The sequence below is a fragment of the Athene noctua genome, chromosome 5 (assembly GCF_965140245.1).
Source record: "Athene noctua chromosome 5, bAthNoc1.hap1.1, whole genome shotgun sequence".
NCBI lineage: Eukaryota > Metazoa > Chordata > Aves > Strigiformes > Strigidae > Athene > Athene noctua.
The window spans coordinates 30057980-30073567 of NC_134041.1; the positions used below are offsets into that span (position 1 = coordinate 30057980).

General features: G+C 54.2%; 1 protein-coding gene across 1 annotated transcript in view; it reads left to right on the forward strand.

Moving 5' to 3' along the window:
* Positions 1-2260: 2260 nt before the first annotated feature.
* Positions 2261-15588, forward strand: part of LMX1A (LIM homeobox transcription factor 1 alpha) — a 45209-nt gene continuing 31881 nt past the window's right edge. The window contains exons 1-3 of the mRNA XM_074906889.1: positions 2261-2490; positions 2810-2923; positions 3542-3728. Of these exons, the coding sequence (XP_074762990.1) occupies positions 2848-2923; positions 3542-3728 (263 nt within the window). The 5' untranslated portion in view covers positions 2261-2490; positions 2810-2847. The remainder of the gene's footprint in view (positions 2491-2809; positions 2924-3541; positions 3729-15588) is intronic.

Consider the following 15588-nt stretch of genomic DNA (forward strand, 5'->3'; position numbering starts at 1 on the left):
GGGGGCGGGGGGGCGGGCGGGATGTGTGACCTCTATTCCAATGCTGTTGGCTTGTTAATGTGGTAGGTAGCTTCTGTTTAATGCTGGTTTTCCCAGACCACTCAGTTTTGGTAACACCTGGCTGCCTGCAGAACATACAGCTTGAAGGAGAAAGCCAAGTGCTGCTTCTCTGATTTATGTCTCTTCAGCTGATGATGTGGGCTGCTGCACCTAGTTCATCCCTAGGTGAGCTAATCATGGAAATTCTGGTCCTCAGAGGCTGCAGTGAGCTGGCTGAAATACTCCTCCCATCTTTCATGGGGCCATTGCCTAAGGTGAAGGTGGGCTTTGGAGTGTATTTCTTGCATGCATTACTGGTTCACCTGGTGACCATCCTTTTGCACGAGACTGGGTATGCTCCAGTATGTGTGATCTGTGCAGGAGCTGGTGGATGTGTGTAAATCATGGGCAGCAGCACCTTGCTGCAACCTCCTCAGTGTTGAGGGATGAACCCATCCTTCTTAGACAGAGCTGCGAGGAAAGGCAGTCTCCAGACCCCTCCTCACCTGGAGAGGAGGAGGAGGAGGACCACCACGGGGTGATAATGTCTAGGGGGGGAATGATTCCCTTCCCAGCTGTTCCTGCATCTCTGATCAGACCAGATCAGGTGGGCAGCCTGATCACATAAGCAAGGTGCCCCATGGAGTGCATTCCCACCCTGTGGGGCTGACCCTGGCTGCATAGGGAAAAACTACTGCCCTGTCCAGTTCTGTGGGTGAGGTGGCTGTGCTGGTTTGCACAGGGAAGAGGCAGAGCAGCCCCCTGGTCATGCTGCAGTCCTTGCTGGGCTGGTGTCTTGGCAATGGGGCTCTAAGGGATCTGGCTACCTGGAAACTTGTCTGGAGCTTCTTGGAGACCTTCAGGAGAGACAAAGATGGAGGCGTCAGAGCCCAGTGCCTCCCCACTGCAGCTCAGCCTTCCTGGATGTGAGGGTTCAGAGCTGTTTCACACTGACCTGTGTCATGGTACCAATGCTTTCATGACCAAGCTCCCAGTATAGTTACACTGGGATACAGTGGGGCTGTCCCAGGACCCCGTTTCCCTCTTCCATGGGATTTTTGGCAGGGTGGTGGACCGCCAGTGCTAACCTGTGACTTCTCTCCTTCCAACAAGCTCTCAAAGGACATGACCTTGGTCCCTGCATCACCCATGTCATCTGGGCGTGGGGAACACTTGGTGACAAGGATGCCCCTCGTAGAGGCTGAGAGCGCTCCTGCCCCTGGTGCCAAGGTCACTGGTGAACACAGGAGGTGAGGCCCGTAAAAACCTCCCACTCTTCGTGAGCGTGGAGTGGGTCCCTCGCAGCTCTGCAGCCGTTTCTCCCTCGCCCCAGCCCCCTCCCAGCCGGGGGAAGCGACGGCCCGGCTGCCCAGGCTGCTCCAGCAGCGGCAGGTACATGGCCCCGGCTGGCTCCGGGCCTGCGGGTCCCGTGAAACTCCCCTAAAAATAGCGACACCCCCCCCGGCAGGAGAAAAGGGAAGAGCCGGGCGGGACGGGAAATCGCCGGGGCTGCGGGAAGGCTCTAAGTTTCATCTTCCCCAGCCGGGCGGGAACTTTCCCCCGCGGGTTCCCCTCCCCGAAACCGATGCGGTTTGGTGGAGCCGTAGCGGCGCTTCCCCACGGCCGCCTCCCCCTGCGGCTCCGCGGTACCGGCGTCGGTAGCGGACCGGGCCCCTCTCGGCGCCAGCGATCACCGGCCACGAGCCCTGCGGGGCAGCAATCCGGCTTTGGGTTTTTTTGATTATTTGTTTGTTTGTTTGTTTTTCCCTCTCAGCACTCATTTTCCTTAAATACTGCGGAGCGGTGGGGGCGATGCGCAGCGCGGGGGAGCGCATGCCGCCCCGGGCCGGGGACCGGCTCCCCCCAAAACCTCCCGGCCTGGGCTTCTCCTGGAAGAGGGAAGCTGATTCCAGCCGGTTTCACTACTGGGAGAGCCGCGGTGACGGGACACCACCCTTTTTTTTTTTTTTTCTTCCCCTTTTTTGGCTCGCTTTCTAAGAAAAAAAGCCGTGGAGCGGAGCGGAGCCGGGGCTACCCCGGCGCCCCGCGGGGCGGCCCGGCCGTGCCCCCCGGAGCTGGGAAGGGCCGCCAGCCCCTCGAGGCGTGGCGGGGCCGGTGCCTGCAGCCAGGCAGGAGAGCGGGGAGGAAACTTATTTCGAGTGGGGTGGAGAGGGGAGGGCAGGGGGTGGGGGTCGGGCAGGGAGGTATCAGCTCCAGGAAATGTGCCTTGGCAGCAGTCAGACGGGCGCTTCCCCGCAGGTTGGTGCGCTCTGCTCTGGAGTCGTCCAGAAGCCGCGGCTCGTTCCTCAGCCCGGGCAGCTCCGGCGGCGGGGCGGCCGAGGGAGGCCAGCCCGGAGACGCCGGGGCCGCCGCCGGACTCCCCCGGAGCGGTGGCTGCGGCCGCCTCTCCCGCCGGCTCCCCACGGGAAGGCACCGCCCGGGCCGCCCCAGGTAAGTGGCTGAGCCCCGCCGACGGCAGCCCCGCATCCTCCCGTCCCGCTGCCGCGAGGGGCCCGGGGAGTGCCACCCCCCCACCCCGTCGGGGCCGCAGGGCTGGCGGGACGCTAGGAGCCCGCCTGGGGCAGCGGCTGCGAAGCCGGAGAGGGGTTTTTTGGGGGGTGGGGAGTGTCTCCCGCTCAGCGGCAGGGAGGGGAGGAGAGGAGCGGGGCGCCCCGGGAGCGGGCGGGCAGCCGGGGCGGGGAAGCCCCGGCCGCGGGGCGGTGGGGCCGGCGGCCGGGCTGAGCGCGGCGTGTCCGGGCTGTGTTGGCAGGCGGGCGGCGGCCCCCTCGCCCGGCCCGGCTCCCCACCATGCTGGATGGGCTGAAGATGGAGGAGAGTTTGCAGAATGCTCTGGACCCCGCCGCCCCCTTCTCCTCCCTGCTGGGTAAGTCGGGGCACCCCGCTTGCCCTCCCGGGGACACCATCACACACACACCCACACCCCCAGGGTGGGGCACGGCCGGGCGGGCCCCGAGCGATGGGCACAGGGGGGTCGGGGTGGCCGGGGACAGCTCTCCCCCCTGCTCGTTGCTGCCCGGCGCCGCGCCGCTCCCTTCGCCCGGGGAGTGCCGCCGGCGCCCGCCTTCCCCGCTCCCCTTTCGTTCCGTGATTGCGTTAAATTGTGTGTGCCCCCCTTCTCCCCCGCCCCAGTGCAACGAAGGCCTTTCTTTCGTATCGAACAATAAATAATTTATTTTCTTTTTTTCCCCTCCGTTTTAATATCGGTTTCAAACAATCGCCTTCTCTCCGAGCTGCGGCTCCGCCGCCGCCTTTCCAAGAGGAACGAAATTGGGGGCCATGGCCCCCCCCCGGAGCTCCCGTAAGGCACAGGTCTCCCCCGGATCCCGGAGCAGCGCCCCGCACACCCCCCGGCACCCCCCCGACCCACCAACTTGCTCGGGGGAAGCGAGAGCAGCGGGATCCTCCGTCCGTCGTTCGCCCGGTTCATCTCTCTGTGCACTTCTCCCTCCACCCACCCTTGCCCCCGGCTCCTTCCCCGCAGGCAGAGCCGCGACCCCCAAGTCGGTGTGCGAAGGGTGCCAGCGAGTTATTTCGGACCGGTTCCTGCTGCGCCTCAACGACAGCCTGTGGCATGAGCAGTGTGTCCAGTGTGCGTCCTGCAAGGAGCCCCTGCAGACCACCTGCTTCTACCGCGATAAGAAGCTCTACTGCAAGCTGGACTACGAGAAGTAAGTGTCCCCCTGCCCCACGGTGAGCCCCCCTCGCTCTGGTCTCATCGCCCGCAAAACCCCGGTGACCCGCTAAAAAGCGCGAGGAGCCGGGGACTCGATGTGTCGTGTCCCCCCGCGTCAGCTCCCCACTTCCCTGGGTGTCCCAAGAGGTGTCAGCCCTACGATGCTGCGTGGTGAGTTGTGCTTCGACCCTGCAGCCTCGTCGCACCCTGGTTCTCCCCTTTTTAGAGGGGTTTCGTTGTGCTCGGTTTGTGTGTTGGGAGCCTGTGAGACCCCCAGTAACCCTGGGGCTGCAGAGGGACGGGGCCAAGTGTTTTCCCGTCTCCTCTGGCTTAATTTTCCTACTACTCCCTGACCTGGTCCTGGACGGGGCTATGTTCCTCATGTCCCCACAGGCTATTGCTATTCTGCCCCTGGTTGGATGGGGAAACTGAGGCACTGGACAGGGACCAGGAAAGGCCCCGCTGAGTTCGGAGTGTTTGCTATTGCACACTGGAGGCTTTGCCTGCACCTGGGGCTGTGATGGAGCAGGAAATTTGAATGTAGGTGGTTAAAGCTTCCAGCTCTGATGCTCCCCTTTGGCAAGCCCAGGGCTGGGGGGGAAAAGACAATGAGAAAATTGTTTTTCTTTAAAAAAAGAAAAAGCTTTCCAGTGGGAATGGGGAGAAGGCTGTTGAGTCTTTCCTCTCCCACAGCTACTTTCATTTTTCCTGCTCATCCTACTCTTGCCGTCCCTGCCGGAACCTGACTCTCTGGCTGGGCTTTGGAGCCGTTAAATTTGTATTGCCTCCGGGCTGCTTGTTTCTTGAGGAGGGTGTAGATGGGGAGCTGAATCCCTTACTATGGTGATAGCAGGGCTACTGAAGCCCCACAATTTAATTCCCAGGTTGCTGTTATACGAGAAAACAGTCGTCGGCAATGCTGTCGTCCCTGGCCTTGGGTGGATTGCCGAGCGTGCCGAGGGCTAGCCCTGCTCCAGGCCTTTTAAAAGTTTTTTTCCTTTAAGTCCCGTATTGTGGGTCTGAGTTTAATCACTATGGATACAAGGCAAATTGAAAGCAGAATTTGTGCGCGTGACCTTGTTTTCAAATGTTTACGAAAGAGCGGAAGAATTAGCTGCCGCGAGAGTGGAAAGGAGAGCTGCATTACGGGTTTTTATTTTTAGGGAAAAATTTGTTGAGATCGGGTGCGCTGCTTGTTTGTCTATAGAAATTTGGCTACTGGTTCCCATACATTTCCAACGCAATTTAATTTGCATTTTGTGCTTTATCAGGGCCTCTGCTTGGAGCATTAAAGGGAAATTGGGGTGAATATTACTGCAGAAAATGCCTTTCCAGCTTGCAGCATGTGTGGGTTTTACTCTCTGTGCATTTGACTGCAGCTTCAGAGCTCTGGAAGCCGGCTTCAGCCTGAAACCCTCCTCCTATGTCTCTTGGCCGTGAAAGAAATTGGTGCCGCAGTTGGCTTCTTGCTGTGCCCATCTCGCTGTCGGGATGGACAAGGATAATTGCAGGGAAAAAAAACAAATGTCACAAATATTTCCTAGGCTGTGGTGGTGGCACCATTTATTGTGGTTATTTCCCAGTTGCGGTTGGGTTGGTGACTTTTTCCTGAGCCGGGGAGCAGGCTTTGCGGCAGGCAGTTTCCCCGAGGTGTGATGGTTTTAGTCCTGCACCTGCCTGCACCTTGCTATCATGTTGCTGTTACCTTTAATTTAATTTTATTTTATTTTTTTGGCATAGGGCTGCAGGTCCATGTCCTTGCTCCCTCCATTCCCCTGGTGGGGCTCACCACTGTGCTGGTGCTGTGATCCTTACCTGGGGACAGCAAGGATTCCCAAAGAGCTGTTCCTTTTGGGCTCTGCCAAGCTTTATATGTGACTCTGTATTTAACAAAAAACCCTCTTTCTTTGCCCAAACTACCTGTCCTGTCTTTGAGCCGAGCATTTTCACCAGGTGCCTGCCTTGGCTGTGGTGCCGATGCCTGTAACGATGCAAAACATGCAGGGGAAGAGCCGCTGCTCTTGGACTGAGCTAATTATCTTGAGCTGATAGCTGATTAATTATCACGGGTGACTGACACTCCTTGCACAGCGCAATGGTGTAAAGCGGCTGATCCTCCCTGTGGCATCGGCGGCCACGCCAGCGGAGCTGGGCTCTGGGGGCCTCTTCGTCGGCACAGCCGGGTGGGAGGGCTGGGGTGTCTGTGTGTGAAACTCTGGTGCTGGAGGCATCGGGGAAGCAGTCAGGATCCTACCTGCCAGTGTCGTGGTGTTAATAGGTTTGTTTTGTTTTTTTAATTGAAATAAGGGATTTCTCTTTCAGATGGTGACTGTTGGGATGTTTTACCAGAGATGAGTAGGTGCAGTATTTTCTGATGTGTGTCTTCGCTCTCTGTTTGAGCTCCGTTTATAATGAGGCTGCAGAGGGTTAATGACAGAGTGTGAGATGGCAGAGTTATGCCTTTAGTTATAAATACACCCATGGAAAGTGTTACGGGCGGTTTTAAGTGAGCATCTGACTTGTCGGACTCTAGAAATTGAGGAATCATTTATTAAAACACATGTTTTACATTTCTTTGTCTTTCATAAAGAGGAGACCTTGGGAGAGCCTGAAGAGGGATGTATTAAAGACCAGGGATACCGAGCCAGGTCTCGTCATCTCTTTGGGGTGCCCAGGGCCTGTGGGCAGTTCAGACAGTGATGCTGGCTGGAGACTTGGGGGGCCGGGGGTCACTCTTGGACCAGATTCCCCGGCGTTGACAGGGAGGGCTTCTGGGGAGGGACTGCTCAAGCCCATGCCCCTGGGACGGTGTCTATTTGGGGCAGAGGACGTTCATTACAGAACATCCTGAATCTCGCAGCAGCCCCCGGCGCTTGTCCAAACCTGATAAGTCTCAACTATGACAAGGTTCAGGCTCTGTCCTGGCCGGCTCCCTGACTGCAGAGTGGCCCCGGGGACGTGCCCCGGCTGCAGGGCCCCTGCATTGGTGACCAAGGGATGGGCTTTTGTGGTGGCAGATTTGGAGGGGGAGCAATGTCAAACCTAGCCATAAATGGGGAGGGGTGCTGGAAGTGATGGGAAGAGTAGGGCTGGCCCAGAGGCTTAAAATCCACAAGAGGATGAGAGCGATTGAACCCCACTTGCCCAGAGGTGTTTCACAGTGTGTTTGCATGGGCCAAGCAGAGCCAAAGCCATAGGAAGGACCTGGAGCTGTGGGGACATCCACATCCTGAAGCCCTGCCACAGGCGATCCCAGTGGTGTGCGAAAACCCTGCCGGCTGGTTCTGGGGGCCGGTAGCGCTGACAGCGGTGCGGTCGTGACGGGGGGCGCAGCTGGGGAGCGTGGCAACGGCGGGACAGCTTGGCACATCCCCAGCCATGGCGCAGAGCCCCGGCCCCAGCCCCGGCTGGCAGGAGCAGATGGCCAGCACATCTCGGAGCAGGCTTGGCATGTGGGCGCCGGCAGCGGAGGGGCGGCCACAGCCCCTGAGCCGCCACCGCCGTGCCGGGCTCCCCGGCCGAGGGAGGCAGTTGTGTGATGCTCGCCCTGTCTTCAGACGGCTTGACGGCTCTGTGCCATTGCCAGCTTTTACGCCGTCATCGCAAAGCTCCCCCTGCTTGGCTCTGAAATTCCCAGCTCCCAGAGTCATGGGGTTGTGTGGGTGCCTCCACCTCCTCCTTCGTGAATTAGGATGAGGAGGCGCATCTGGCTGCGAAAGAAAAAAAAAAATCTTTTCCAACCTCTGAATGCACACAAAAGAAAATGTGTGCAAAGAAACTGAGAGACGAGAAACCCATTGGTGTTGGGTTTTAAAATCACACCCATCATTTTCATATGGGGAGCGAGCTTGAATCTCTGGCAGCGTGGTCCTGGCAGACCGTAGCTGGTGCTGCCTGGGGGAAAGGTGGGATCTGCCCAGCTCAGGGCAGCACAGCCTCCTCTTGCCCACTGGAGGCTCGTTTGGCAGCTGCCAGCATAGAGGAGACACAGGGAAGAGGTTTGAAGCATGGTGGCTGCTTATCTTGCTTAATGTGGGTAATGAACGTCATTGTGCAATTAACTGCCAACCATGGTGCTACTTCCCTGGCCCAGAAGGGTTGTAAGGGGAATAATCCCAAATGGATTGAATGAATAAGGTGATGCCAATTCTGAACCCTTTAATGCAGCCTGGTCCCGCTGGCTGGAGACTTCCTATGGTCTGGGGGTTTTGTGCCAGCAATTCGCAGTCCTTTGCCTTCTCCACCATGGTAAAATGGGACTTTTTGCACCTCTTGTGACTGATGTGAGAGAATGGTCCCTCCAGAGAGCCACAGATCAACTCACCTAAGGTGTGATGGTTTTTTTTTTTAAAGCATCCAGTGGAGAGGACAGTGCTAACATGGGTTTCTCCAGCTGGCCAGGCAATGGGGGCAGTCAGGCTGGACTGGATGGGGTAGCAGAGCATGTGGCAGCTCTGCGGCATGATGTCCCTTTTGCCAATCTCTCTTTTTTCCTATCCCTCAACCTTCTCTTCTAGCACTGCCCATCCTTACCTTCTCTCCATCCCCACCTAGTACCTCATCTCCCCTAGAAAACCCCTCCCTGTCCTCACCTGCTTTCCCATGGCTCCCAGAGGAAATGTGCCAACTCTTTTGCAGGCTGGGGTAAGCGTAGCTCTGGGACAGCCGAATTTGGCCTCATCTCCACCAGGGATGTGGTGGTAGGTACTACCAGGCTGAGACCAGGAGCTGGTCCTTTGGTTTTTGTTGTTGCCTTGTTATGCTGGTGGGAGGGAAGCAGTGGGATGCAGTGATGAGAGGGGCATTACGGAGCCTGCTGCAGGATCCAATCTGAAAAAGCAAGGCAAGCAAAATAGGCCTTGCCCCCAGCTCCATTGCCCCCCATCCTCCTGTGTGCTGCTCATGGGGCTCCCTCTTTCCAAAGGGAGCAGAGAGGAGATTTGGCGTCTTGCCCCTTCCCCCTGCCCTTAATTAGATTTGTGTCTTACAATTAATGTTTCATAGAAAGGCCTGGAAGGGAGTGATGTTTGGCAGCTTGGGAGTGAGGCAACTGAAAATACTCATCATCTGTCCCTCCGTGGTGAGGACAGGGGTGGCTTTGGGGTCACCCTTTCTCCTGCTCATACCCTGGAGGTTGCGGGTTCGTGCTGGCAAAGCTGGGACCTGAGCATCCTTGGGACCCTCTTGGTTTCTGCCATCTGATTTCAGATCTGCAATGATTTTATTTTTTTTTCCTTTTTTTCTTTTTTTCGCCCCCCGTGGCACAGTGCTCGCTGATCAGCCCCTGACGAGGTGCTTGGAGCTGGGGGAACTGCTTTGGATCTTTGCAATCCTGATGAAGGCGCTGAAAAGAAATCGGCTTGAGGGAAGAAAGGGGGGTTTGTTTCGTTTTGATGAGAATTTTGTCTCCACCAGCTGGAGAGACAGCTGGGGTCCTCTCCTGCCCCGGCTCGCCAGCCCTCGCCTCGCCAGTTCCTCACCTGCTCGCAGCCACCAGGCACAGGGAGGGATTTTCCAAGCTGTGGATTTAAGCAAGCCCACAATTTGGTTTCTTTCTCAGCCCTTCTTCAGGGAGCTTTCTGGCAGGGTCTAAACCCCATGCTGTTGTCACCCCCAGCTGTTTTTGGAGAGGGTGATAGTCTTGCGTGTCAGTCGTGCCGATGGCTGGCCAGTGTGCAGGCAGGGTTTGCTGGTGGCCGCACACGCTGCGGGGGAGGCTGAACTCTGTCAGCTGCCCCTGTCCCCGTTGGCAGCAGTGGGGTGGCCTCAACATACCCAAACCTGCAGCGGTTTCTGACTGATCTTGCACACTTGCCCCAAGGTGCACCTTGGGGAACACCAAAGCACCCTCGGCCTTGGAGGGGGAGAAGGGGACACTGGGGGTCAGGGTTGGTCATCGCTTCTGCTCATAAGGGTGCAAGTCCTGCTTCTGGCTGAGGAGGGGGAAAACCCAGTGGTTTGAATTGGGTTTGGGTCTGGATTCACAGTTCCCCACTTCTGGTGAACCTCGTGACATGCAGCCCAGGATGGGTATTCAATACATCCCATGTCCTGGATATTTTTCCTCTCAAGATGCTCTTTGTCCCTTTGTGCTCCATTTTGTCTCTGGCTTGTGCCCTCTGCAGACACAAACGTGGCATGGGGACAGGGGGCCTGGACTGGAGAACTGTGCCTCTGCATGTGATTTAATAAAGCATTTCCTCTGTAATAGGAGTAAAGAATAGCTTTACAGCAGGGATAAAATATTTGGATTTTATTAGGGTGAAATACTGGGGTTGACCCAAAATATTTTTTTTTTTTTCCCATAAAAGTGTTTTACTGAGAAATTGGAATTTCTGTGTATTTATAAGATAATTCAGAAGGGATAGGTGGGGGGGACTAATGGTGCTCCCTGACATGGCAAACACTGTGCAGACGTGTGAAATACTATAGCCACACTTAGGCTAGCCTGTAACTTCAGTTTTGTTCCTCAATACTTTTAACTTGGGGGGAATCCTGCCTGGGCAGAAGGAAGCCAGCTGGTCCTCAGATATCTTTTCTTGGGGCTGTTGGTCCTCAGGGGCAATGGATGCACCTGGGTTGTCTCCTGTGTCTCTGTGGAACCTGCAGGCATCTCATTGCAGCTCTGTTGAGGTTTGTAGGGGTTTTTTTTGTTGTGGGTTGGTTTGGTGTGATGTTTCTTTTTTATTTTTCTTTTTTTTTTTTTTTTTTTTTTTTGAGAGTATCTAACCTTGGTTGCCCAGGAGAGGGGTTTTGTAATCCTTGGCTTCCCACCCCAAATATTTATGGACAGCCAGATCCTGAAGCTTTAGTGAAAGGCATGGGGCAGGCTGAGCAGTGCCATGCTGGGGCTGCGCTGGCAGCAGGGGCACAGGGTCAGGCTGATGGCACCGATCTCTGTTTATTTGGGGGGGGTTTCTGTTAGATGGCTCTATCTTCTTGCTTATCTGTTGTGCTGGGGTCTTATTAACAAAAGACCAATTTCTTCAGCTTGTCAGGGATCCATGAGGTGCTCCACATTTTGTTGGCTGGCTATCTGAAATTTTGTGTTTTCTTTGAGTTTTCAGGAGGGGGTGGCATGTGCATTTCTCAAGACATGGGTGAAATAATATTGTATTCAATGGAAATTTTTTTCTCACATTGTACCGTGTGTTTGCATGCACCTACCTGTTTTCAGCAGAGCAATTCCCACGCCCATGAATATGATCCTGTTTTAGGTTCAGGTCTGCTGCATTGGTGCCCGATCTGGGTATGATGGGCCATGACTGCACACAGGAGAAAGAGCTGAGACTTGGCTCCTTCACCCATGAAACAGAGCTGGAAATATGAATCTAGCTAAAAAAGGCTTTATTCATCATCAGAAGTGTTTTGAACATCTTGCTGGGCAAGTCTGAACACTGGGCATGAATTTTCAGTCTCTCTCCAGATTTGTCTAATTTTTGTCATGCCTGCCTTTGTGTTTTCCACCTTGGGCTACCTGTGACCAAAGGTGACTGAGCTTGTGTTGCAGAGGTACCAGCTTCTCCCAGGCACGAATCAGTAGGATAAAGGCATGAATTGTTAGGAGAACCACTCTCCCCGGTGTACCAGCACAACCTGGCAGGCAGCAATGCTTCCCCTCATCTGAGGGTCACTGGGGCTCTGCAGCCACAGATGAAAGGTTTGCCGTGTGCGTAGACACCCTGCTCTTCCTGGGGGAAATGCCTTGAAGGGCAGAACACGATGCAGGAGGCTTCCTTGGCCGGTACTTGTGCTTTGTGAGCCCGTCAGGGATCGGCATTGATCCTTCCCAGCTTGTCCCTCTTTTGCCATCATCTCTCACCGCTCCCTACCCCTCTCCTTCCCCCGTGGCCTTCATTTCCTAACGCTGCTCTTAAGGAGAGCTTTCTGTCCTTGACAGCGGAACAAATCCCTTTTCATGCGACCATCCCTCCTCGGCCCATTGTCCTCCACCCCCGCTGCCACCGTGCAAAATCTCCCTCCCCAGTACGTCTGTTCCTCTAGAATGATAACCACCATCGTGGTGGGGCAGTGAGCCCCTGAAATCCCTCTGGGCAAGGTCCCCTGCCCTTCAAGGGAGCAAAGTGGGATCTTAAAGTACAACAAGAGACAAGGATGATTCCTGAAGAATTTGCCGCTTGAATGTGATTCATCTCTTTGGGATGTGCATCCTCTCCTCTGGTTTTGTGCTGCAGAGCTCCTTGGATGAACCTTGGAGCCCCTGTGTACAGAGGGCTCCTTCTTTCCTGTCTGAGGCCAGCAGGGCTGCATTATAAGTAGATTTTTCACTGCATAGCATAGCCCAAGGTGGCTAAGCAGGAAGAGGGAGGCGGGAATTTTCTCTTTGCTATTGAAAGCTCAGGGAAGCATTTGGCAGGAAAACTTCGGAAAGGGGAGAGAAATAGGTTAAGGGACCTGAAGACAGTTCTCAGCTGCACCATTTTTTTTTTTATTCTAAACAGTCAGTATTGTAATTTCTTCCCTCCAACCCCCTGCTGTTGTAAAAACATAGGGATGCTTTTGTTGTCAAAATTTCTGCACAGCTTTTGCCAGCTCCATTACGTCTTCATTCCTGGAAAACAGCATCTTAGCTATGCAAAATGTTGCTAACCTCTGCAGTAATGTATCTAAACAGGAGGAGGGAAGTGCAACATGGGAAATGATACATGTTCACCATTGTCTCCACAGGGGTGTTTTTGATGCCATTGGATGAGTAAATTCATGGGTGCTGATAGTGGAGGTGGACGTTTGTCCCAAAACCAAAACTCTTGCCCAATGGCTGCTGTGTTGAGCCTGGATTGGGAGTGCCCTACAACACACTTCTGAGGCATCTTTTCTGTTTCTGGTCTTAGAGATGACCATCCAGGCAACAGGAGAGGAGGGAAGGACGGACAGCTGTGCTGCATGTGCATTGGGTGTGCAGGACCCCAGCTTTGTGCTGGATGTTGAGGATGGGGCAACAGTCTCCTCTTTGCTTGCAGGCCACTTTCTGTGGGCTCCTACAAGGGTTGAAGGGGAGGAAGAGTCCTTTGGAGCACACGGTTCAGCCAAGCTAAGGTCTGAGTTGCCTGATGGAGTTGCTGAACACCAGGTCTTGGCTGCAGGGAGAGCTGAGAGCACTTTGCCACCTGAAATGTGTCTGTGGCCCAATCATTCTCTTGGCTTGGATGCCTGCAGTCTCTGGTGTAGTGGGATGGCTCAGGCTCATGTGTCCTGAGTCTTGCTTGTGCCAAATGGGTGGCCTGCTGGGTTGGCAATGGGGAACTGAAACACTGAATTATGTACATCTCGGCATCTCTGCTGCTGGGCAGAGTACTGGAGTGCTATCAAGCAGAATCTTTTAAACAGTGCTGTGGACCTGGGAGCTTGGTTAGCAAAGCCATTAAGTGTTTGAATCTTCTTGATGCCTCCTCAGGTGAATGTTGCTCCTTCCTTCTGCATCCATAATTATGAAAGGCTGAAAGAGCAACCTCAACGGACTGGCTTAAAAGTTTAATGAAGCTTAAAGTCTTGTAGGTTGGGCTCCTGAGTCCCAGCTTGTTTCAGCTCTGGCCCTAGGAAGGAGGGTTAACCAGAAAGGAGGAGAGGCTTCCTGCATGCATTACCTTGAGGACATTAAAACCCGTGTTGATGGGAGGTGCTGTTACGGAGATGGATTAGGAGAAAGTAATGGGAGAATGCATCAGAGATGGGTGAGGGGCCCTGCATGGGGAAAGTAGGTCCAAGTGAGGCATTTATTCCTGGCAGGGGAAAAGCTGCCTGTGGCAGGGATGAGATTTTCTGGCCCCTGCTGTGCAAGATGCATGTGTGATGGTTGCCCTCTGCTATGCAGCTCCAGACCCAGGCAGCACTGATAGATGGGTGCCAGGGTGCAGCAGGATCTGGGTGGCTCACCCGCTCTGTCATGTATAACACACTTCTCGCAGTGCCCGCAAGAGATGCACCAGGCAGGGGAAGGGTTGCTGGCGTGCCCACACTGGCAGTCTCCGGCTGGGTTCTAGCAAGAGCCAAAGTGTCTGTGTCCTTGGCAAGGTCTTTACAGGAATTTTCTCCGCAGCACTAAACTCACCTTTGCACCTTTTTTTGGCCAGCTGAGATGTGGAGCTGAGACCCTGAGCTTTTGGCCGGTGTGGGACTAGGGGTGAGGTGCACTCTTTCAGATGTGCTACATTGTGAATTGCCACCAGATCCCGGTTTTAGTTTCAAGGTAAGAGTTTGCAGCGGGAACAACCTCTGGCTGGGCTCGCTGGGCTCCTGCCCACTCCCAGCGCTTCACCTTTCTCTTCCTCTCGCCTCATGGCGAAACTGTAGCTCTTCGTGGCTGGAGCGAAGATTGAACATTGGTCAATGCTTTGATGCTGGTGTATGTACAGGGGCACAACTAGCTTCATGGGACTGCTTCTCTATGGTCAACCAAGTTCAGAGGCTCTGATGCCACTCATCCAGGTAGGGTGACATGAAGTGATGAATCCACCCTGCTCTGCTGGGATGGCCCATCCCTGTCTTGCAGATAATGTGCAGTTTCCCTGCCAATAATGTCTTTATGCTATTTCCAACTGCATTAAAAAAATCCCAGGAACTCCTGAATCCTTGGCTTTTAAAGTTAATATACTCCTGCCTTGAACTGATTTATTTTTGCCTGTTTTGAGCACTTCTACCTCCAAACATCAGCCTTGGTCCTTCCCTCCCCGGCTTAATGCCTACAGAGCAGCCGCTGGCCTCACCTCGGGGCAATGCTTTGCAGGTCTCCTTGGTCAGCTGACGAAGTACCTTGGGCATGTTGTGAGTAAAGGGTGCTAGTGAAATGAAAACCAAATCTGTGTCTTCCCCTTTAGTGCCTTCGTGCTGGAAAAGTGCAGCAAAAGTCAACCAACAATGCATCTTGTTGAAGCTGCCTTTTTTTTTTTTTTTTTTATAAGGATTAGTGGTTCAAGAGCGAGGATTTTCGAACTGACAAGACCTTGGCAGAGAAATAATTATAGGCTTTTTATGCTTTGTGTTTCCTAAGTAGTTCTAAATGACTTTTTCCCTTGGGGCATTTTTTTTTAAGTCCACAAAAAGGAGGGGAAAAAAATGTGTATTTCCTCAGTGTCCTTGAAAATATGCAAGATGTTTGTGGAGACCATTCAAGTTTCAGCTATAAGATTTTTTTGCGTGTGTGTGTTTGCTTTAATCACGTCCAATCAACCAAAGTTTCTTGGCTGGTGGTGCTTCAGAAATGGATCTTAGAAATGGGAGATGGAGGGAGATAGATGTGATCACTTCTCGGACATCTCAGGAATGTGGGTTTTGCCTCTGCAGTATATTCCCTGGGGTTTTTACCCCACTCTTTGCTGTAAGAGGTTTCTGAGGCTAGTGGAGCTGGTTTTCCTTGTCAATATCCATTATTTGCTTGCACCAAGTTGCTGTGCATCCCTCTGAGAAACCATGGCTCTGCCCCTTTTGTCAGCATCCCACTGCAATTCCTGGGGGCTGCAGAGCCTGGCGAGGCTTGCCCAGCCCTGTCCTCCACTGGGTCCTCTCCTATCCTGCACCTCCATCCTGACTGCTTTGGCCACTCTTTTTAATTCTAAAAAAGGCAGCGTGATGTGAAAATGCCACCCTGGGGGCAGTTGAGGGCAGCTCTAAGGCACATGTGAGCTCAAGCCTTCTATCCCTAGTAAAATTCACCCCCTATAAATTTCTATGCAAGCCCTTAACATGGTACCCTTATTTTCTGAGTAATTCTCCATGTCGCAGCGTGTTTTACCATGGCTCAGTCTCAGCCTGGAGCTCTTTGCTCCCTACGTTTTTGCCCCCCCTGGGAAGTGTCCTCCAGAGGATGCTGTCCTAAATTCCAACTATCCTGTGCCTGA